This window comes from Protopterus annectens, chromosome 3.part0 (assembly GCF_019279795.1).
Source record: "Protopterus annectens isolate FY-2018-M chromosome 3.part0, PAN1.0, whole genome shotgun sequence".
Taxonomy (NCBI): Eukaryota; Metazoa; Chordata; order Ceratodontiformes; family Protopteridae; genus Protopterus; species Protopterus annectens.
Window position 1 is genome coordinate 503,211,422 of NC_056731.1, and position 25,128 is coordinate 503,236,549.

At 38.9% G+C, this 25,128-nt stretch overlaps 1 protein-coding gene across 3 annotated transcripts in view; it reads left to right on the top strand.

Moving 5' to 3' along the window:
• The window catches only part of CTNND2 (catenin delta 2), a 6,416,678-nt gene that overhangs the window by 3,738,559 nt on the left and 2,652,991 nt on the right, over window positions 1-25,128 (top strand). For all 3 annotated transcript variants that reach the window (XM_044064921.1, XM_044064922.1, XM_044064923.1), the window contains one exon: window positions 15,126-15,678. In XM_044064921.1, the coding sequence (XP_043920856.1) occupies window positions 15,126-15,678 (553 nt within the window). The remainder of the gene's footprint in view (window positions 1-15,125; window positions 15,679-25,128) is intronic.

Sequence of the window (25,128 nt, forward strand, 5' to 3'; positions counted from 1 at the left end):
AAAATGAACAGCAAGCAAAAAACAAACTCAAGATAAATTGCTTAAATGATTACTGCACAAGTTATGGACCACACATGATAGATTGGCATTCTGTTTAGTTTATGGGTAAAGCCTGCAAAGATGACTGCAAGTCTCCAACAAATGGAATGAGCTTCTGAAAATACTGTAATCCTGTCTTTTATTACAAATACTGTCATATGCATTTCAGTACCCAAGGCTTATACATTATCTAGTTATAGGTTCACAGGTTCATAGGTTGATACTAGGCTATCTGCCCTAGGGCACTTACAAGCCTAGCCAGAGTGTGTTTGGCTTTTGCCACCCTTCTTAGATTAGTTGACTGTGCCTCTGTATAGTAGGTCACAGAAGATAGCCCATTTAAGGTTAGTTTACCATGCCTCTGTCTAGCAGTAACACAGAAGAGATCCCAGGGGTAAATTTACGATCTCCCATCCAAACGTCAAGATTCTTCTTGAAGAAGGTCATAGAGGGGCTCTGTCTGACATGGATTGTGATTATGTTCCAGAGTGAGGGGAGCCTCTGGGATATGAATCTGTCCCTCCAGCATGTTCTATTTATTTCCGTGCTGAGGTTTAAGTCACTGGAGCATGTAGTTCTAATGGATTTGGATTTCTTGAGGTGGAGCATGTCCATTAATTTTGGGTTGGACATGGCTTTATACGTCAGGCACAGATCGCCTCTGAGTAGGCGGTAAGCAACTGAGTAGAGCTGGAGTTTCTTTAGCCTAACTGCGTAGGGCATCTGTTTGAGTCCATTGATCCTCTTGGTGAGGTATTTTTGGGGTCTTTCTAGTTGTAGCAGGTGTCGGGTAAGGTACATCCCAAATGGGGCATTGTATTTAATTATGGGCCTGATGAGTGATGAGTAGAGGGGCACAATGACCTCTCTTGATCTAGATGTGAACCCCTTCGTGATAAGGTGAGCTATATAGAATGTCTTTCTAACCACTTTGGCTATGTGATTGTCAAAGGAGAGATTGCAATCTACTTGGGTCCCCAAATCCCTAATCACTTCTTCCATAATTAATGGATTACCACCTATGTGGTAATTTGTGGGCACTTGGTTTTTCCCAAAGGGGATGACTATGCACTTTTTGGCATTTAGCTTTAGGCCATGGCTCTGGCACCAGTTATCCATCTCTGTGAGACCTTTTGGGAGGATGCTTGTGTCAGCTGGCGAGTCGATTATGGGCCCCAGTTTACAGTCATCTGCAAACTGTGTCAGCCACAGTCCTCCTGTGTTAGCCTGTACCTCAGAGAAATATATACTGAGCAAGAGAGGTCCCAGGACTGAGCCTTGTGAGACGCCACTTGTAACTGGTTTAGAGTCTGACATGGCACCTGCAATTCTGACCATATGGGTTCTATTCCCTAAGCCAGTTTGCAACCCATCTTGTGACATAGGGGTTGATATTTAAGCTGGTGAGCTTATTTATGATGCCCGAGTGGGGTATTGTGTCGAAGGCTTTTGCAAGGTCAAGGTAGGCTGTGTGGACTACCTTCCCTTTGTCTACGGCCTTGGTGACTGTTTCAAAGAAATTGACCAGGTTCAGGAGGCAAGATCTGCCCTTAACAAAGCCGAATTGGGTAGGATCCAGTGTTTGGAGGTTCTCAATGTCTTTGTTTATAAGTTCCATGATGATACGCTCCATAGCTTTGCAGACCAGGCTAGTTAGGCTTATAGGGCGATAGTTTCCGGGGTCCATTGTGGCACCACCTTTATGGAGTGGGACCACTGTTGCTGTACGCCATTCTTTGGGTACATATCCTGTTGTAAGGCTGAGACTGAACAGTGATTTTAAGTGAGGGTTCAGTTCTTCTTGGAGCTCATGTAAAACGCAGCCTGGGACACCGTCCAGTCCCATTGATGCTGTGTTTTTTGCTTTGGAGAGGACAGCTCTCACCTGTGCATCTGTGATGTCAGGGAGGCTACACTCTGTTGGGATAGTCATTTGCTCATTTGGCGGGGGGAGGAGAAGTTTGCACTGAACCTGTCTGCCAGGATGTTGGCAATGTCTGTGGGTTCAGTGTATTTTTTGTCATTTTGCACTAACTCAGAGCATATCTGGGAGTTTCCACCCGGGTTTCTGACATAACTAAAGAAAGCCTTGTGATTATCTTTAGCGTCTTGTGCAATTTTTCTTTCGAAGCTAGCCTTAGATGATTTTATGAGGGATCGTAGTTTCTTGCTAGTACTGATCAGAGTTGCCTTCCCTTTCAGGGATTTTGCTCTATAGCTAGTAGCTCTCTCTAGTAGCTTCCTCCTTCTGTTGTACAGCTTATTTTATGGCTGGGGTCCACCAGACAGGTCTCCTGCCTTTGCAGGAGTGTGCCTTGGTTTTATTTGGGATAGCACAGTCCATGCATTCCTGTAGGTATCCATAGAATGTGTTTGTAAAGGATTCTGCGGTTTGGGTCGTATTTTCCACTGGCCCTGGGGCTTTGAAAGATTCCACCTCGGTTTTGAGAAGTGGGAAGTTTGCTTTTGAGAAGTTTTTAACCGTGGTTTCCTTTGCTGGGGGTGGGGACGGGATATGGTTGTCCATAGTGATTAATTTATGGTCAGATCTTACCAATGAGGGGTATACCTCTGGTATGGAACATAGAGTCTCCATGTTGGTGATGATCAGGTCCAATATGTTTTTCCCTCTTGTGGGAGTGGTGACCAGTTGTTCCATAACATTTGAGTTTATAAATTCTAGGAACCGTTGGGCTAGGGTGTTGGGGCTTGAGTAGTGCTCCCAGTCTATATTTGGGTAGTTAAAGTCACCCAATATAATAGTGTTTGGAGAGACATTCATATTCTCCAGTGTCTTCAGGAAAGCCGAGTGGGGTTCCTGAGTTTGGGAGGGTGGTCTGTAGCAGGCTACAAACTGGAAGGTAGTTTTACCCACTGTTAGTTGCACATGGATGGTCTCAGATGCTTTGTGCAGTGCCACTAGCCTGGAGGTATGGGTATCTTTGATGAATATGGATACTCCTCCTCCTCTTGTGGGTCGGTCCGAGTTTTGGGACCGAAAAGCATGGTATGAGGTATAGCCTGGTAGTGCTTGGGTGCTCTCGGGGGCCTTGAACCAGGTTTCTGTTACTGCACAGATATCGATATTCTCCATACTGAGGAGAGCCTCGAGTGCGTGCATCTTGAGGTTTAGACTTCTGGCGTTGAGCAGCATTACCCTTAGTTTCTTTTTCCTTGTGTTGTCTAAGGAGGTGGGTTTGTCTTTTGAGCCTTGCCTAAAAAAGGCACTATGGGGGTGGCAAAAGCCTTGGCCAGTATTCGAAAACCCAGGGATGACAGGTCCCTAGCAAAGCAACGTGGCTTGTCAAGCATGTCATCCCAGGCTGACAGACACTGGATCCCCTTTTAGTGACACCAATACTTTAGCCAATTGTTGAAATTGATCATTTTGTCTTTATACCGTGGTATCATTCTTGGTGATGGTAAGATGCTACTCAAGGTCAGGGTCATACCGGCCTGGGCCACATGATCAGAGAGCTCCTCTATGTCTCTTTTCATGTAATCCAGGGAGGAACGTCTCAGGTCATTCACATCAGCATGGACAATGACGGAGTCATATTTGTACTTGCTTTGTAGTGACCTGAGTGCTTGTGTTATGTGGTGGATCCTGGCACCCGGCAGGCAGCTTACAGTGACCTTCTCCTTGTTCAGCCTGGTGAGAGGGACGTCAGTGTGTCTGACAATAGAGTCACCTATTACAAGTGTATTAGGTGTGTTGTTTAGCCTTAAGAGCTGTGACTGTGTGGCACACTGACTTTGTGAACTATGTGATACGTGGGTATTATTGTGGGGTAGCAGTTGCTTGGATGTCTGCTTTGGAGGTCTCTGTTGCTTGGGCAGATTTTTATTTAGAGCCTCCGAGTATGTTTTTGTGTGTTTATGTGTTTGGTTTGCTGTTGCGATAGGTCTATGTGAGACTGGATTTGTGGTGTGTGTGATTACCTTCTCCTCCAGACTGACCGTGCCAGTACTATGTTGAGAGAGCTCAGCCTCCAGTTTGGCTATATAGTTGCATCTCTCACATGTATTTGAGCTTGTTGGGAAGAGGAGATGGCGGTCTGTGTACATAAGGCAGTTGTAGCATTGCCTCAAGATTCCCATATTCACAAGCTGGACTGGAGAGTAAACCTGAAAGTGACTTTTGGACATGCCAGAATAGTATAAGGAATTACTTTTTGACTTGATCAAAAAGGACCAATAGGGAGCCAAGTACTTAAAGGGAGTATAAGAGGGTGTAGTGCTTTAGTTTGTTAGTGCTTACCTATAAGACACTTATCCTAGCTACTGCTGGGTTTTAGAAGGAAAATAGAGTGTTTACTTTGAGATTTGGAACAGTTCTAAGGGAAAAAGTGAAGAGCAGACTTTGTGGAGCCAGGAATAGTTTAAACCTGATTAAGCGGCGCTGCCCGATGCTGCGCTATGCGCAAAAATGCACAAAAGAGGGTTTTATGAGAGGGGGATCAAGGAGTTTGGAATTGACCCAAAATGGCCAATAAAACTACAGTTTCTAGGCAGTAACCACTCCCACAGGGGCAGGCAGGCTGTTTAGTGTTTACCACTGCCACTGATGAACACAGAGACTTCCCTTTAGCCCAAGCAAGCAATGGCCTCCAAGAAACTTACAAACAGTTCAGAACAGCAAATCTATAACTGAACTTTTTTTTTAAATTTCAGAAAGTGGGAAAAAAAGCAAGATTTTTTTGTTTTCTTTAAAGATAGCAGAGATACACAAGTAGCAAGAAGTTAGAACAGTGCAAAAATTCTCTGCATGGCAACAACAAAAAGGCTTTCAATGTTGGTAATTATTTAACAGTATGCGTATTAAAGTTTACTCGCATCTTACAATCCCCAACAAGCTTACCTGATGGTCATTACAGCATTACTACTTAAACACAGAGCAATAGGGCATTGTGACAGCATGCATTTTCTGAATAATAAGAAGCATAAATCTACAGTATAAAAATATGACAGAAAACCAGACCATTCTGCAAAATCAAGGACAGATGAAAAGCCACTGTCGTACTTGTGTCTACCTTGGATGGGGGAATACTCTGCACACTTACACTGCATAACTGCTCCTTGCCTTGCTTGGACACATCCAGAGTCATTACAAGGGGGAGAGGGATGCAACAAGTATGTCACAATTTGGAATGTCTCTGGCTGACGGTGATGTCTCTGACACTCATACCTCTCAACCTCAGAGCAAGAAATCTGGACAAAGCCATACATAGAAATGGGACACAGGCCCAAAAATAAGGACAAATTTTAAATATTGCTCTTATAAACTTAGAAAGATAAAAGAATAGTAGTAGGTCTTGCATTAGTATGAATTTTCTGAAGGGTATGAAATCTGAAACTCAAATGTCTACCATTATTTTTTAACTTCAGTCTTTAATGATTTGCCACTAATTTGTCAGAAAAACACAATTTTATGCAAAATGGACCAAAATTGAGATGCAGAAATATAAAATTGCCACACAATACAGCTGTGAACCTGTCAAAGAAGGAACACCTTTTTAATATTAGTACTGTTAACTTGAGCAGCTGACAAAATAAGAGAATCTACATGCATTTCTGAAATAAAAGTAATCTATAACTCTGATCATTACAGTTATTTATAATTGTAAACCCTCCACGTTTTCTTCCAGAATTGCCATTTTGTGGGGGATTATTAGGGGGAGAGCAATATTTTGATCCAAAATTGGGGACAGTTGAGAGGTTTGGATATTCCAAATTCTATAAAGCAATTTATTTGCACATACCTCTCAAGCTCTTAATGCAGGAAATCTGGACGAGGCCAAATATATTTGGGGAACATACAAACAGTACTAAAAATTGCTCTTGTATAAACTTAAGACAGTTGATAGAATAACAGGTCTTGCTTTAGCATGCATTTTTCTGAAGGTTATGATGTCTGAAACTCAATGTCTGTCATTATTTAGTGACTTCATTCCCAAATGATTTGCCAGAAAACCACACATTTTATGAGGAGCAAACCAAAAATAAGAAGCAAAAATCTATTCATTCTGCAAACATCTGGATAGTTGAGAGGTATAATTCAGCTGGGGCTGTCTTTGAGTTTGCTGCCCTTCCCCCCTCACAAAATCATGGTTGAATGGAGCCTCCCCCCTACAGCCATTCCAATGTCCCATTTATTGGTTATTTCACCCCTTTTACCATAAACACTGTAATGTGCATACTGCTTTACTTCTGCAATGATTTGGATTTGAAAGTTTTATTTTGCATTTTACAGCGCAAACACTAATAGATATCTGCTAAACAAAGCAATGCAGTCTCACAATGAAAATAGACTTAGCATTAAAACTTCTCTTCCCTTGAAACTCATATTCATTGAAACAGCATTGAAATCCACATTCAAAGAAAATACATTTTGCCAGTGGTAGATAAAGATTAAATTTGGGCTGTTTTCAAATCATAGGTCCCTTGCACACGAAACATACACCTACTCTTTGATACACCTTCCTGATTGTATTAAATTATATTCCTTGTACAATACAGTACAGTTGTTAGAGGGCATTTTAAATTTGTTTTGAACTTTTTTCCAGTAAACAATTAAACAAAATGCCTGTACCACTAATGATAAAACTGCCCAATTCAGAAAATATTTCCAGTAAACAATGAAACAAAATGCATGCACCAATAATGCCAAAACTGCCCAATTCAGAACATTTCCATCATAAAAGTCTACTCAAACTTCTACAGTCCACCAGTATCAGTAAATATGCACAATCTCTGAAAAAGTAAAAGTCATCTAAATAATTCCACATTAAAGAAATCTGTAACTAATGAAGAGGTGGCTGCAAAAAAAAACTTTATATTTCAGTGTTCCATCTACAAATAAAGTGCCTGTTGCCCTTGAGGAATAAATTGCCTATGTTGCACTAAAAAAAAGATAAGCTGTTAATACTGCAATAGGAAATGGAGGGCAAACTGATAACAGGTTCATAGTTACTAGGTATTTTCACCAAAAAGGACTGCAATATCCACCCCCTTTACAACACAATACAGTATCAGCAATGCATCTACCTACTGTGGGAGTAGAACCCACAGCCTTCTGCATCAAGATGCAAGTGCACTACCTGTTATGCTATTAACAATGTGAGCAGACTCAGCATAAGCAGTGCTAAACTTTTGTTCCCTGCAGCTCTCAGCTTCTTGTAAAATCTACTCGACACTCAGCTGTATCTCTGAACTTTGTAGCACAACAAATCTGGAAAAAGCCAAAATTTATTGGGAGGGGGCAAAAGTCCAAAAACCAGGGACACATTTTAAACATTGCTTGTATAATGTGGAAAAGTTGCTAGAATAAAATGCTGTGTTACCACAATACATTTCACTGCTAAGTATTGAACCCAGGAACCTGTGCAAAACAGTCAGAGCAACATACCACTATGCCAAATCATCTGTTTTGTGAAAGAGAAGAAGATTGAAACTTAAATGCTACCATTTAGTGAATTCAGTTCTCACTATAGCTGTCAACCTCTTAGCACAAAACACCTGAATAAAGCCAATAATGGTGGAATACTGCCCCCAGACATATTCAGTGAATTCAGTTCTTACCATAGCTCTCAACCTCTTAGCAAAAAATACATGGACAAAGCCGGTAATGGGGGAATACAGCCCCCAAACATATTCAGTGAATTCAGTTCTCATCATAGCTTTCAACCTTAGCACGCAAAACCTGGACAAAACCAATAATGGGGGAATACAGTTCCAAAAATAGGGACAAATTTCAAATATCCATGTTATAAACTTAGAAAATTGCTAGAATACAAGGTTGTGTGCTACCATGTACTTTCTGAAGAATATGAAGTCTGAAATTCAAATGCCTGTTATTTTTATTTATTTAACATTTGTTAACCAGGAAAGTCTGACTTGGAACAAAAGCCAATTTTCAGCAGAGGCCCAGGGAGAAACACTCCAGATATATGTCTTTGTTAGATGGGAGAACATGCAGACTCCACACAGAAGGCACCCCAATCAAGAATCAAACCAGAGAACCTGTAGCTGGTAGGCAACAATGCTACCAATGCACCACTGCACTACTAACTGTGTAAGGAAACAAAAATACAGAAACCATAGATTTTATGAGGAACAGACTAAATATGAGGCAAAAATCTGCACATGTTTTACAGATGGTGGAGGGTAGGGAATTCAGGCCCTTGCCACCTGCACCCAAGGTACAGGATTCAAGCCTGAGGTATTCTCTACCCACCACCATGTGTTCTCTCTAGCCACCAGTATATAGCAACTGGGGTATTACACACACACACACACACACACACACACACACACACACACACACACACACGCACACACACACACACACACACACACACACACACACACACACACACACATATACACAAGCTACGTGAGATGTCACCAATCCCGTGGTGAAGTCCTTCCTTCCTGTGTTTCTAATCCAGACTGCTGCCAAATCAGTCCAGAGCTCTGCAGTGTGGATGTCAGAAATGCCACAAATGCACATGCGCAAAGGTCCGCGATTTTTGTCCTTATTTTTTATTTTATTTCTTCTTTCTTTTACAGCTGGGGGGACTGCAGTCCAATAGCATGGGCCACCCCTGTATTATTATGACAGCTACTAAGTAGGGCAGGACCAGCTCGAATGTCACACTGATTGGGGACAGGATGTGAATTTAACATGTGTACCAATAACACTTTGTTTTACAGCACAATAAACCACTCACTTGCCTGATAAAAAGTATATGTATATATATATATATATATATATATATATATATATATATTTAGAAAGCTTGTGAGGAAGCTATTACTCTATTTTTGTTTTACTTGGATGGCTTGTCTGTGTATATAATAAAGGATTTTCAACTGGAAACAGACTGCCCAGCTTGCTTGGATTACTTTCGAATACTAAGTAATTCTGTACAATTATACATTTTTTATTATTATTTTTTTTTTTTTACTTAAGATGAGTTTAAGTTTGCTACTTCTACAACTATTGTCTGATCTGATTAATATACAGTGATTAACTAGAGATATATGGACTGAAAATCTTCCAGACAGAGACATTTCTTACACTGTTTTGTTTTCAAATTATTATTTCATGACATTGCATATTCTTATCATGTTTTTAACTGAAAACATCTGCATTCTTTGTTTACAGCATTTTATTAACATAGTATTTGAATCTTGCAGCAAGAAAGCATTTGCAAAAACATTCCAGTCCCATCAATGATACGTGAGGGGCACGTATCCTGCTTACATCTTAATGTTACTCTCCTACTCCTTCTTACTCCATTATTAGTCTTCTACCCCTTCTTACTCCATAGTGCAAGCACTTTGTTGTACAGTGCATGACAGAGTAATAGTAAGGAAAACATATGAGTAGCATGCCATAAAATAAATGTGCCAACAATACTGTTGCTATTCCTCTCTCCATCTCTCTGTTCACCTATTCTACTTCAGTAAGTTGTCACTGTGTCGTTCAGTTGTGTGATTTAAGGTGTGTGAAGTAGGAGTACCTTTGTGGCATGATGAAATAATTTCCAGACCTACAGACTGATTTTTGCATACTTTGAAGTGTTCTAATTCAGGCATTAGCAAATTGTTATTGACTGTTTACAGCTATTGCCTACGTACTGTTTTGAGTTAGCATTATCCTACTTCTGTCAGAATGTATTCTGTCCCTGCCTCCTTCTCCCCATGTCTATCTTCCCCCTTCTCTGTCATCAGTCTTTTTCTTCTGTACTTGTACAGAGCAGCTTAGGGGAAATGGAAGTGTACAGCTAATGGAAACATTTAGTGAGGTTTTGCCTTCAGAGGTATTACCGTGGTAGCCTTTGCGCTACTGCACTTAACCTTGGTCTGCTATGTACAGTCAGGGTAATCTTCTCTTGAACAGGAGGAAGAGCTGAATGTATACCACATATGATGTTCCAGTTGCAAAGATTGTTAAGAAGTATGTTGCCCAAATATTCCTGTCCTCATTTCAAATGTGTAATCATGACATACAACACCTTAACATAACACATCTCTTTTTCTGCATTGAATTACTTGTTATGCTGCTGGCTGTAATGTACACCTTATGTAATGTTAAAATTGCCATTACTGTTATGAAGCTTAATGGCTGCATTCTCCATTGCCTCATTATTTTGTGACTGCCCCATCAAACCAGTAAAATTAAGGTTGTGAAGTAACCTTTCTTGTGTGGAGTCACACTTCACCTGTGGTGCTTGTGGCTAATACTGTTTTCTCTAGATTCTGTAACTAGATAGGTAGGAGGTTGAAGTGTCAGAGTGATGAACTGCTGTGTCTGGCAGTATCAGGTCCATAACTCCCAGAACAGACGTGTTGTATCAAGGTCTGGACATAAAATATTTAACCTGGGTAAGTATTCCACCATCCCCTTATCCTACTTCTACCCCAGACATCTTCTCTGCAACACAGTGATGAGGTTATCATCTCAAAGGCGCAATCTTTCCCAGTAAGAATTCAGACTTCTCCTGTGGCACTCTTGGCTAATTCTATGTTCTATAGATTGTGAAATTAGGTAGATAGAGGGTTTGAATCCAGTCGTGATTAAATAATTTGACTGTATCTACTGTCATGTACAGTTGTGTTCTTGATAAAACCCCTTATATAAACTTTTATTTAGTTTTCTAAGATGTATTTTCACTACCAGAAGGCTAGCTATCCTATGAATTTGTATTACCCCCAGGCAATACCTAATTTTGGAAATGAACTACATCACACTTGTAGTATGAGCTATCCTGTGATGTTGGCTGTTAATACTGTGCTCTCTAGACTGCGTATGTATAGAGGGAGGTGGTTTGAATTCAGCAATGGCTGACTACTGTGCTTGTGTTTGTCTGTCGTGAAATGTAAAGAAGGCTTCTAATGCAAGTAGTATGTGTACTGTGCGCTTCAACCACTTTCATACCCTTTAGAGGAGCATCAACATATTAAAAAATTGGTTATGTCATCCATACAAATGTACACTGTCAAAACTGTAAAACAATATCTTGTATGCTGTGTGCAGATCAGGCAGTGTTCTATATCTTGTGATCTTAGGTAGTCAGTTCAAATCCAACCTTTACTCCTTAAACTCACTTGTGCCAGTATGACTGTGAATGTGTATATAAGTAACAATGTCATCACCTGTGTAATCTGCTGTGTTCATGTATAGCCAGGGATTCTTATTGTAAGAACTTCTAATTTTTCACTCATAAATGCTTTATTGAATAATGATGATGCCATGGCATGACAGTTGGGTTTCCCATGAGAACTACTAAGGCTTTTCATGTGTCATGAGGACATCAGACAATGTTATCTGTGTTGTTTCCTTAGTTAGGCATGTGTAGGAATTCATGATTATACACACATTGTGAAAGATTCCTATTTTCCCATCATAGTAATGACTCCATTACTTGTCACATGTGTTTGAGTATACCTAACAGCAGGTAATGTTGTGTGACAAACCCATGGGACAGTAGCCTTGTAAAGAAATTACAGACACACATATCCCTTGTAGCAATAAAATGATGTCTCAGCTTCAGAAACCCAAATATCTCACAATTGTATCAACAGTTGCACCATGGTATATTCATTCTACAAAATATCTTGCAGCTGCTGCCATCACATAATGAAATTTTCAAAACACACATTGACTGTAAGCATTGTGTAGCCTTAATGCTGATATACTTGAATTTCAGCATTCATAACTGTTATAATGTGTACAGTTACAGTGGGAGAAACTTCTCCATCCATTTTTTTCTCCTAAAAATTGTTTACATTACAATCATATGATGTAATGACTTCAGATAGGTGGAGTGGCATTGCTTTGTTAAGACTTCCACTATGGTGCATGTGATTCATATGCATGCCATTAATTGGAGGACTTCCATAGCTTGATGTTCAATTCCAGCAAAGGGCAACATTCAATGAATGTACTGACATTAAACAAACAACACTGCATGAAGTTATTATTCTCAATCTTTACTTTGGAGAAAGAATGAAATATAAAGTTGTTTTGTAATATCCTGCCAGTAAAACCGTTGTTCTGATAATGTGCTCCTGCAGCACATGCATTCACTCATGGCTTGCATAGCATATCAACAGTGATGGAGTGGGGTTCAGTTCTGGGGCAGTGTTTTTGTACAAAACAACAGGAAGAGCTTCCTTGGCCAAGAAACTTTAACTGCACTGCTCACAGTTTTGTAAGCATTAACATAGTTACCTCCCTGACATTATTTTGACAAAATCATATTGTACAAATTATCTTCAAATATCTGTTGTTACTTCACACATTAATTTCATTTGTTTGTTACAAGATCCATTGCTATGCTGTGCAGCAGACACAGTGCATACACAGCTCTGTGGTATGTGTAGTATGATTATCAGGGGTTTGAACCTGGTGACATCTGTCAGATAACTGTGCCAGACAGGAGTGGCTGAGACAAAGGAAGTATTTATGGTACAGCCCTTCAAGTGTGTGTTCTTCATGACACACACACACACACACACACACACACACACACACACACACACACACACACACACACACACACACACACAGAGTATGCCTATTTCTGGGGCATCACAGATTGATAAGCATCTTTCAGATATCTGCTGTGGCATGTGTTCACATCTGGCAAGATGCAGATGTTGAATATGTCATTGTTTGTTCACAGGCATTACTTAATTTCCAAATAAAATTCACTGCATTGTGTGTCTTCATCTAAACATTTATGTATTACTGTAATTCCTTTCCTCACACTGTACAGCTTTGTAAGACATTGAGGACTTACATAACATTTCTTACTATAAGGCATGGCACCAGATCATCATAAAGTGTTATTGGGCCTGTGTTAGGACACTTTCTCGTGTGTCTGTGTTTTTTACATGCTATCATGGCAGTTTTCGGTGTAATGCCTTATCAGCATGGCCAGTATCATCATGTAGTACATGCATCTCATTTACGAATGGAAACCATGAACTACTGCAGTGTCATCAGATCTGTGTTGTCATTTGTTACTTGTATATTTTGAGTTATTTTATTGTACTGTTTATGAGGTACATGACTATAAACCACTTGCTTGTCCAATACATGTCCCAATGTATTATACACCCCTGTCTATGGCTACCAAATGACAATAAATGGTAAAACATGTACCTTTGTGTTGTGCATGACACAACAGCTGTATGCCTCATTCCTTCTTGTTTATACAGGATGAAGAGGAGACTACAGCACTACAGTCAGTTATCACACATGTATGGGTTCCATTGGTTTGGTCGACGTGTTTAATCAACTGCATTTGGTCAGTTATACAGCTAGTTATCAAGTAGGCAATAACAACAGTTCCTGGGTAGGGGAATATTCCTTTTCCTCAAGGATTATGCAGTGTCAGAGTTAGTATATATATTTAGCAGGTGTGCGGGGGCACAATGTTTAAAGTTGCATGTGTTAAGGTTCTTCCTTGGTGCATGCGTAGCAGGTTGTCGAAGTTTGTTTTTGACATACAGTGGGTTACCTTCAGGACGTATGTGTTACTCGACCAACTGAAGGTAAGTCCCCTATATATATATATATATATATATATATATATATATATATATATATATATATATATACATGTCATAAACAATAACTGCAGTGTATGCGAGTAGCCGCTTCTTGTATTCACTGTTCTTGCTAACTGTTGCAATTCGGCACATTATTGACATTAATATCACATTTACTTTCTCTTCTTATAATGTTTCCTTGTGTCCCTCTAACACCTATTGTTAGCATGTCCATTTTTAGTTATGTACATGGGTAAAAAATTGGAAATGGGATTATTTATTTTTATGTCAATATGGATGTCTATTTAAAATGTTTCTTTGTGACATCATCACATTTGAATGCATTAACGGAGTACATCTTCTCCATTTACTCTCCCCTCTTACTTCTGCCTGCACTATTAACATTGTATTCTGCGTACATTATACCCATTTAACGTCCCCTGCATCTTAATTCTTGTAGTCAGCTTGGTCTTACTTCATATAAGCTGCCTGCAGGTGCTTGTCTACAGACAAGCAGTTTTGTTTATATTGAGTGCTTGTGCCTCCCTGTACCATTTTATGGCCACAAAATCCTGCTTGGGAATTTGTAATCACAATGAGCAGCGTGCACATTCATCGAGCACTGCTGCTCAATATGCTGTTTTCTGGTAGGCTTCACATGAAGCCTAAGCAGTTGTTAATGAATCCCAGGGACTATCTTTAATGAATCAGTCTTTATTTGTGAATATTGCATTAGCAGCATACTGAAGATGATTCAATTTTTGTACAATTTTAGCTTCCCTAAAGATGACACCCAATAGTCATGGATTTGTATGTTTCTGCTGTTTTGAAATGAAAATATAAACAATAACATGCAAACAGTTTGTTGTTAAGAATATGGGAGAAGCCATTTACATCACATGGTGTACCTAGATCTCAGCTGTGAACAAGTTAACGCTCTTACAGTAAAAAAAAACAACTGCATGTGATATCTCAGTTTGGAAATGAATAATAAGGAATAATTTTAGTGAGATATCTGAGTTCTGAAATTAATAATTAGGGAAATTTTTAGTGAACTTTATTGTAACAATGTCTACACAATCAAATTAAAAAGCAATAGGCATTATTACATGCTGCACTTCATAAACATAGTGCGACAGGTATCCAGCAATCCTCCTGTTTTTATAAAGTAAAATGAACAAATAAACGTGAAAAAATCAGCGTATGTTTTCATGGCATCCATAAATTCATGTTTTCTACTTGATACTGTACAAACTGAAGGCATATACTCTGCTCAAATAGCTCCACATTGTTCATACAACCTAAAGTAGTCACATGTACTGGTGGTTGGTTTAGTTGTATCTAGTATATAACTGATGGCAGCACATATTAGCACACAAAAAAGAGGAATTAATTTTAAATGTTTTGGAAAGTATTACATGGCTACAGAATATCAGATATGATTGTAGATATTTTCAGGGCAGTGTCATTGCTGCTTGAAAGCTATGTAAATTTAATTTTGTTTTCTCTCCTGAGTACAGGTGACAACGTGCCGAACTGGAGCTGAACATACCCAAACACATACTGCTTCGCAGGCAAGAGACTCGTTTGTGCCAAGCCATGGGAGTGCATTTCATTTGCCTGACTCTCAGCATTCCTCAACAGTTTATTATTCGAGTTCCACTCTGCCAGCACAAAGAGTGAGCTCTCCTCTTTCCATGCAGCAGGTAGGCTCTCCAACCAAACTTCAACGTGCAGGATCAGCTTCAGAAAGTACGGGCTATAGTACTACACAGCGAGTTTCTTCACCCAAACAATCTCCTAGCCGTTTGGCAAAGTCTTATAGTACCAGCTCTCCAATCAACATCATTGTATCGACTGCTGGACTTCCCCCCTCTCCTGTAAGGGTTGCATCCCCGCCTACTATTCAGTCAAACATCTCCTCCTCTCCCATACATCAGCTAAGCTCATCAGTTGTCAGCTATGCCACTCTTTCACCTACAAAACGATTGATACATACTTCGGACCAATACAGCAAGCAATCACAAGAACTGTATGCCACTGCTACCCTTCAGAGACCTGGAAGTCTAGCAGGTAATTCACTTTAGTTTTAATAAAACCATACTAGTAGCCTTTCAACTGATTCTGTTATATTTGTTTTAAGCTAATATGCTACTACTGGTGGATGTTGTTTTCTGGAATTATGCACTTCCTAAAGTGTAAAGTTTACTTTACCAATGCCTGCCTTAAAAATCATCTGAAAGCATGCACATTCATTCTTAAAGCATTTATACTTGGACATGTATCTATGATATTCAAAGTTGGTAATGTTGTATGATAGTCTTTGCATCTTTATGCATCACTGGCACCTTTTCACTGAGATATTTGTAAATTGCATGACTTTCTGTTGGATTTTTAACTCAGAAATACAACAAATGGAGATTTTCTAATGACATTGTTTTAACTGCATTGAAAATACATTGTTGTAACAAACAAAGCCATGGCAGACAAGTAAACAATCGTAAATATATTTAGCTAAGAGGTGGACATAGCAAAAGCCTTGTCATAGTGGTGGAAAAGATGGTAATAGTAAGAATGCATGAAGTAAACAAAGTTGAACTATTATGTCTGGACAGTTGGCCCCAGTACTGAATATTGTGGCCCAAGGCATACTCGATGGAACTTCTTTTCTTTCAGACAACATTAGGCATGTTCTTCCTTTGTACAGATTTAGTGAGTGGTACTACTGCAAGTGCCTGCTATTTGCCTGTAGTTTCTTCTTTCTAAAACAACATTGGCTGGAAGATTTGTATTAATTCTTCAGGTTATGCTACCTGAATGATGACATGGCAGTATTTTAATCTCTTCAGGGTAAATTCTGTGGCTACATTGATCACATCAATGTCAAGTTTGACTTAAACAATATTACCCGGCCCTGTTCAGTTGAGTTGATACTAGATGCATATTGCAACTTAACTGTTTGCAAAATCACAAAACATTGTGAGCATGGAAGTATTGTTCCCCTCACCCCAGAGACAGAACAAACTCAGAGTTACTATATATAGATAACTGGAGTACAGAGGCCTGTGGGTGCTCCATCAGAAGACTTTGTTTTGCTAGTGATTATTGGCTTTTTGTGGTGTCAGGATGATTTTTTTAGATATGTTCTGCTGCAGTCATAGTGATGTTGCTTAGTTGCTGTTTACTCTGAATGCTGTGCTATGCCTTAATTATTTTATAGCACAGTTTTCAGTACTAATGTCAGTTTGTGGACATCTTCCAGTTCAGTTACCTGGGGAGACTTATTTACTAGTTGTATGGTCTTTCCCTGTTAGGCAGTACGATGTACTTACAGTGCTGTGTTCTGCTATAGGCAATACCATAGTTATGGCAGTTTGGGTTCTTTGGGTATTTACTGCACCTAGCATCACATCAGTTTGTGTTATTTAGAAATTAAGTTTTATATAATAATTTTAGCTGCCACTTATCTTCGCAGTACAAGTGTTTAATAATATGCATTTCAGTTTAACGTGCATTACACACATGCACAGACACACATATATACACACACACAATTTTGGGAATATTAAACATTAACAATCAGGCAATCCTGAAGCCATTCCCATAGAGCAAAATTATGGAGCCTAATTTCTACTCATGCAATCAGGATTCAGTTAGTGAGCCTGAAACCTGAGGAAAGAGTTGGGGGATGGGAAAAGAAGCAGTAATTTATTATATTTCCTATCCTGGGGGAGGAGAGGGCTTTTCAGCAGTCTTAATGGCCTTGTGCCGCCGTACTTGAGGCTTGGAATGTGATGCTCGACTGTAGTGCCTTAATCACTTCTCTGACCATAGGACAAATACTGAATGAAGTCTGGAAAGATGATTAGGTGGCAATCAGTGTCCAAAATCATGGAGAAGCACAAGCAGTGGGCAAGTATTATTTATTTATTTGAATTTGTTTACTGCTGTAGAGCAATAATCTTAGTGGACCAGTTTCAGTCTTAGTGCAGGAGAAGAACAGCAAAACACATAGGCATAAAAACATTTATCAAAAAATACCTTTAAAAAGTCAGGCAATAAGCCAAAAAAATGGTGCAGTGGAAACTTTTGATGCAGTTGTCGAATATGGTTATAGTGGTTATAAAGCAACTTTTTTCATGGATTCTTTGAAACATTTTGTTAGTGATAGGAACTGTTTAAGAATGATTTGCTACATTCACTGAGGAGTAGAACAGGTTAGAACTTAGAGCACTGTGTTTTTTGTCCTGAGAAACAGTCACTCTTTGTATGACTTTCCCAGTTTTTCTGTTTCTGACCTGATACTTTTCTTTATAAATAATGGCTTGCTTAGAAGCAGTAAATAGCTATTTATATTTGGATAAAATCTGTGTAACTTATGTCTCATAGAAATCCAAATGTCAATAATTTTGGAATGCTTACCATCAAAACATGTTCTACAAAGACAAAATGGGCTTTTGGTTTCTTTTCATTTCCTTAAATCACACATATCACTTTTGATTTTCTTAGCTGCTGTTAATAACATTTAAGTGCAAATAAGTGTTACTTCCATTAACATCTAACATTTAAGCTGAAACCTATTTTGTTAGCTAATGACATTTGAAAATTATAAAGTCTTTGACTCAAAAATATCTTTGCTTCAGTGGTAGCATTTTTAAACTACTCCTGTCTCATCTTTGGTGGATATGCAAGTTTAAGTTAATTCTGCAATAGTCTAACTGGTAATTGGAGTGGGAGAAGAGACTTTGTTCCTGTCTACCTTTACAAATGTCATTGTAATAACTGCTTGATAAATGTTCACTTGTATGTGTGTAGTTGTATATGTACCAAGGTACCACAGCAGCGCAATGCCACAGAAATTAGGAGTGTTTCTTCACAGAGCTTTGTTCTCTAGTTCAGGTCTTAGCTAGATGATGCATGCCTTTTTTGTGCTCTGTGGGTCAGTATCGGGTGCTCCAGTTTCATCTTACATCACAAAGGTGTGCAAGAGATGAAATAGAGATCATTCTGGTTGTTTATAGGTGTGTATGTGCAATGAAAATGTGCTGCATTTGTAAGGTATTGTAGGAAGAATTACAATGAATCAACTCACCTATTCAGATATATGTCAAAATATGGTTTAATATGAGGTTTGGTGAAAAGATGTACACCAACGTAAATAGATTGCTTTTACAGTCCATGTACATATATGTGCAAATAAACAGGACACTTTCCAGAAATGTTAATGGGTTCACACTGTGTTGTCTTTGGTTAGAGAAAATTGTTTTCACACTATTTTAAAAATGTAAAGATGTTCAGAAGTTGTCTATTTTGTGATCAAAAAGTACTTCCCATTTCCAATAAGAGATCATAAAAAGTGCTAATCTGAAAAGGTCTTGCAGATATGTATCTAAAATAAAACTTGTTCACCATATTTCACTGTAATAGCCCCAAAAAGGTCAACTGCATTATATAGCCAATATCCTTAGAAGTAAATTAAATTATATCTCTTCTTAGACTTATTAGCTATTCACATCAACCCCTTGGGAAACTGATTAGGTAATTTTATTAGCCCAAATGCTATTATATTCTAAAAACAGTGGGTTCGGGACAGTGAATAGTTACTTAGAATAGAACTCCCCATTAATATTTTATGAAATCTGAGTTAGAGGCAACCTCACTGGTTATGCTTAAATCAGGTTGGATAATTTTTACCAAATAAAATGGTTACAAAACTCTCAATTTATGCTTAATCCCAACAAAACTAAACTATTTTCCCCACAACAATGTCCCATGAAAAAAAGAACTTCAGAATATGTTCCCACAGTGGCACTGATATTAAACTAACCTCTCAAACAAAACCACTAGGAATGATAATAGATGACACTCATAGATTTGATTACCACATACAAAATTCCATAAAAAAACGCAAAAATTAGGTCTACTCTACAGAGCTAGAAACTTCCTTACCCCCCCCCCCACATCTTTAATCACACTGGTAAAAGCTTACCTCCTTCCTCCTCTATGGTGTAGTCATTCTCACAAATCTCCAAAAATCAAATATTCAAAAACTGGAAAATGTTATAATAAAATTGCCAAATTTGTTACTAGTACTCAATTCCACGCCCATCATTGTACTGCATTAAAAGCCATTAACTGGGTAGAACTGCCCAACTACCTAAAATATGCTCAAGTACTCACTGCATAAGAGCACTCCCAACTACCTAAAATATACTCAAGTACTCACTGACTATCCTAACACGTGTACTGCTCTACATGCAACCCTACAAAAATAATCATGCAGTTGCCCTTTGCAATCAAATGACCAAAAGCAACTATGTATAGACCAAACAATCAGGACACTCCTTTTATTCCTACTCTGGAATTGCCTCACTACTTCCATTAGAACAGTTACCTCTTACCAATCCTGCAAACTCTAACTAAAAGACCACCTCAGAAAGGAATGGCTGTGCTCCTGCTCTGCCTCAGGATAACCATCTACTTACTGGTGTATGGCATCATTCTGAACATTGCTTCTTCCACTCTCAAATAATCTGACAGGGAGTCAAGTCAATTTTATTATAGTGTTATATAGTAAAGCACAATAAAAATTAAGAACCTAAAACTCATTAATTTTAATAAGTAAAGAAACAGTTTGAAGCATAAACAATGAAAAAAAAAAACGAAACAACCAGGAACTAGAGAGAAGCAACCAAACAGCAAAAGTACACTGGTGGAAACAGGTGCTCGACACAATTCGAGCACTTGTTTCCATAAGTAATAACATAGTTCACCAAGTTTCAGTGCAGGTACTGCAAGAGCAACCCATTTTATATATTTTACAAGAACAGTCGCTGACTCTTTTAACAGTCTGTTAATTTTTTCTTCAGTTTTAGTATGCTACACAGAGTTTCAAGGACTGAGCTGGGGTTGACAAATCTACAGCGGTCATCTGACTGATCAAGGAAACTAACTGGATTTCCTTTTTAAGTAGCATTTTTATTTTTATTTGCAAAGCAGTTCTCTGTGTGATTTTTAGGTCACACTGTAGGGTGTAATAGTCTGGGACCAGACACTGAAATCATTTCCTTTGCTATTAATTAATAGTTTTGGAATGACTTGAGCATTCTTATGCTTGGTATGTTGTTTTTGGTGGTGTCTTGTGGTTTTGTAGTTATCACGTGACTAAATAAGTGCCAGTACAGTTCAATATTTAAATGTGAATCTATAGAGAGCTTAAGCAGCATTGAGAAAGCCTTGTTCTAGATGAAATCACAATTTGCTCATTCATGGTTCCCATTTTTTGCAATGAAAGATTGTCTTTTACTGGATACCGAGTACTGGAATTTCTTTTTTCTAGTAGCTGTCTATCTATATCTGTATACCTATACATACATATATCTATCTATGCATATATATATATATATATATATATATATATATATATATATATATATATAGGTACAATATGTTTGCTTAAAGTTACCATTCATTGAAAGTTTTTATGTGGTAGAATTAGTTAGTTGTAAGTTGTTTTCCACTGGTGAAGTAGCTAAATGGTGCCTCATCAAATGAATGGTAAGTGGGACCTGGCAGTAATGCCTAAACATTTGTTTGCTGTGGAAGTTTTTGGATTGGTGTTGAAAATGGCTTTGTGTGTGTGCATACATGAGTGACTGTTTGTGTGTGATTGTTAGAGAAACACCTAATGAAGAGGATGGATTGTTGGTTTGCTTTAGTCGTGTGTGTGTGTGTGTGTGTGTGTGTGTGTGTGTGTGTGTGTGTGTGTGTGTGTGTGTGTGTGTGTGTGTGTGTCTGTGTGTGTGTTTCTTGTGTAATGGTGCTGTTAGAGAAAGAAATGTTAATACCCTAGTGATGCAGTTTGGGTGAAACCAGTTTAGAATTATTTATGACAGGGATAGAGCAGAACTGAAGTATTTCTTAGCATGTGCCCAAGATAAAAAAAGGGCTATAGAAGGCTTGGTGTTTCATGCTATAAGTAAACTATTAAGAGTTTCAAGTTGCTCATATCATAGATATAATTTGGATGTTGTGAGACTTATTTATATCTTTAATATTATTATTGTATTCATCATCATCATCATCATCATCATCATCATCATCATCATCATTTTTTTAAAGAATGTTTTCTGTTCTGCTTACAGGGCTTAGTTAACTGTGTTTGTTAAAAGTTGCTTTATCTGTACAAGCTACTGCATTTACTCCTAGTGCTTCATTATAGTTTTTTTTTAAGAATGTTTTCTGCTCTGCTTGCGGGGCTTAGTAAACTGTGTTTGCTAATGTTTGCTATTTCTGTACAACCTACTGCATTTACTTTTAGTGTTACATTAGTTGTTTAAAGTGTAGTATCTTTTCTGCTTTCATGACTTAGTCAGTTAGGAATACTGTTATTGCTACACTGGTTATTTCTGGTCTGTATTATACCTCACTTATTCTCTGATTATCTAGGGTTTTGCTAGGTCTGGTCTCTCATATGTCTTTTCTTACTTTCTTGGTCTAACCTTTTGTGTGTGTGTTCCCCGTTATCTCTTGCAGCTTCTCCCGATGGGTTAAACACTCTTTGGTCATCCCCTGTCCAACAGACTCGCCCAGCAAAATACCTTGTGAAAGAGTTATAAATCTGCTTAAGCAACCTGCCTGAAGCAGCTCCAAAAAACAAACTAAAAAGCACAGCTTTCCAACTCAACTGTAGGTGTTCCTTCTACTGCAAGTTATCCACACTTTGAATTTGTTTTTTAAAACTATCTGCTTTTAAAAAAGTGAACTGCTCCTTATTATTTAAAGTATTACTAGAGGGCAGGTGAGCATACACACAGGTTAGTTTTTCTGGCTGTAGTAACTTACTTTGGCCATCATGCCAGCAGTCCACCATATTACTTGCTGTTTTAACTAACAATAGTACCAATAGCTTTTAGTTTAATGTTACTTTAACTCTCAATAGTTCCAGTATATGTAGGTTTAATGTTGCCAGCCACACTCTAGAGTGTTATTTAACCCCTAGTACATCTTCTGTACCCTTTGTCTCCTGTTTTTAAATTTATATCTGCAACATTTCCATCAATGGCTTGCTCTCTTTTTACCTCTTCAACTCTGGTTTTCACAGTTGCTTCCTTTCTAATTGCTGTTTTCAGTGCTGTTTCACACTGCTGACCTGACCCGGTCAGTACTGGTTCCAACCGAGTTTATATCACATCATCGAACGATGCAAACATCGAAGTACAAAACATCGAACTGAAGACATCGAACTAGGAACATCTAAATGGGAAACAAAACACACGCGTGGAATGTAGGTAAAAAAATAAATTGCTCCAGCAAGACCCCATGCACCCCCCACACCCCCTGCCACTTAAATATACCACTTTGGAGATCACACTTCAGTGCACTACAGTGCAGAAACAGAAGATTTCCATTTCCTTCACTGTAGTGCGATCTCAGAGTTGGTATATTTAAGTAGCGGGGGGTGTGGGGGGTGCAGGGGGGCTTGCCCCCCTGCCTACACCCTTAATGTTTCATGTCCTTGTTGGAAATTCCCATTCACAACCTTTCGATGTTTTGCTGTTTCGATGTCTTCAGTTCGATGTTTTGTGCTTCAATGATTTCATTATTCGATGATGTGATATAAACCCGTTCCAACCAGCTAGGCCACTGTGATATCCATCTCCAGTCTCTCTCCAACCCCTCCCCTAGTTTCTTTCACTTTCTTTTCTTTCCAACCCTTCCCCCAGACACTTTAACTTTACCTTCCTTCCTGTGGCGCCATCTTTACTTCACTGAACCACTCGAATCCATTCAATATACCACTGCTAGAATGTCCCTTATGCCCTTGCATACTTTCCTCTGAACTTACCTTCCACTCCACTGATTGTTTTTTTTTTACCTTGATTCTTCCTTCCCTTTACTCTTCCCACTCCATTCGCCCTGCGGGCTCACTCCACTCCCCTACCCTACCCCCAAATCCCTCCCACCCCAATATCCCTGCACTTTTACATAGCTAGCCACTCCCACCACTTCCAATCCAAACTACCCATCATACCCCAAAAATCCCCTCCCACAGTTAACCCAGTAAGGTAAGCCTAGCCTTCAGAGTTTACTGCTAAACACAACTTATCCTGATACCAATTAACCTAAACCATAATCTCTTATTCAAATAAACTGACTTTCCAACTTAACTCACCCCTTACTTCTACTCTAATAACCAACATCATGACCCTCAAACCTCTATCCCTACTTACTCAAATAATACTTCTAATTACCTTAACTTACCTAAACTATATCACCCAACCTACTAATGCAAACCACACCCACATTTCACACCACTACAAAGTACACATCTACTGTTACTCTTATATCTCCCAGTCTCTACACCAGCAACACTAGCATGCTCTTCCTCTATAGACTCCTACATAACTCTAAAAACACTGTTCCCAACTACACTAGTCTAATGTCCACAAAACTCTCTACCTGTATACTACACCCGAAACAAACCAAATACCTCATCCATCATCTTATCTCTATCCTTGTCTCTGGGGACATCCACCCAAACCCAGGCCCCTCTACCACACTGAATCCAACCCCCCAAACCCTCCCACCAGCAACAGGCAAACCCTTCCACTTCTTAGCTCTGAATGCTCAGAGTCTATGTAACAAAATTCCAAATCTTCATGCATGACTTCTACATAACCAGCCTGATATTCTCTCCAACTTAGAAACCTGGCTTAAGCCCCACATACAAGATTCTGAAATAACTCCTCCCAACTACCGCGTGTTAAGGAATGAGAGAACACAAAAAAGGGGGGTGGTGAGGAACTCCTTTACTAGGCATCCCTCTTAGTTACTCCTATACCAAACCCTTTCCCAAATTTGGCAAGGCAGAAATAATACCAGCCCTACTCCACCTAAACAAGCATAAACTCATATTTGTTCTCTCCCTCTATATTCCCCATGGAGACATTATCTCATCCCTTGAAGATATTCTGTCCTGGGTCTCTAGCAACATTACTCACAAAACCATAATCCTGGGGGACATGAACATAAACTGGGCCACAATCCAATTTCCCACTAACTCACTCAATATTAACTTGTATAACTTTACACAACTGATCAATTCTACTACCAGGCCTTCCAAGAGCTCCATTACTGGAAGTACAACAGACTGGATTCTAGTATCCCATCTTCACTATATCTCTGATAGTGGTAGTCTCTCAGACTCACTAGATGGCCACTTCCCCTCTTTTCTCCACTGTCTCCCCTATTCCATACAACTAACTTGCATCTATATTTCCACTTGTTACCTAAAGAACTTCAATTCTGAAACCTTCTCAAATGCACTAAAAAGCAAAAACTGTAACCCATTAAAGACTCTTTCCCCTAGATAATGATCTCTCCTACTTTAACTCTACTTTCACAAACCTGCTCAACACCTTTGCCCCTCTAAAAACAAAACGTATAAAAAAATAACTTATTAACCAAAAACACCTTAGCTACTATGCAACTCCATGACAAAGCCTGGACACATTAAAATAA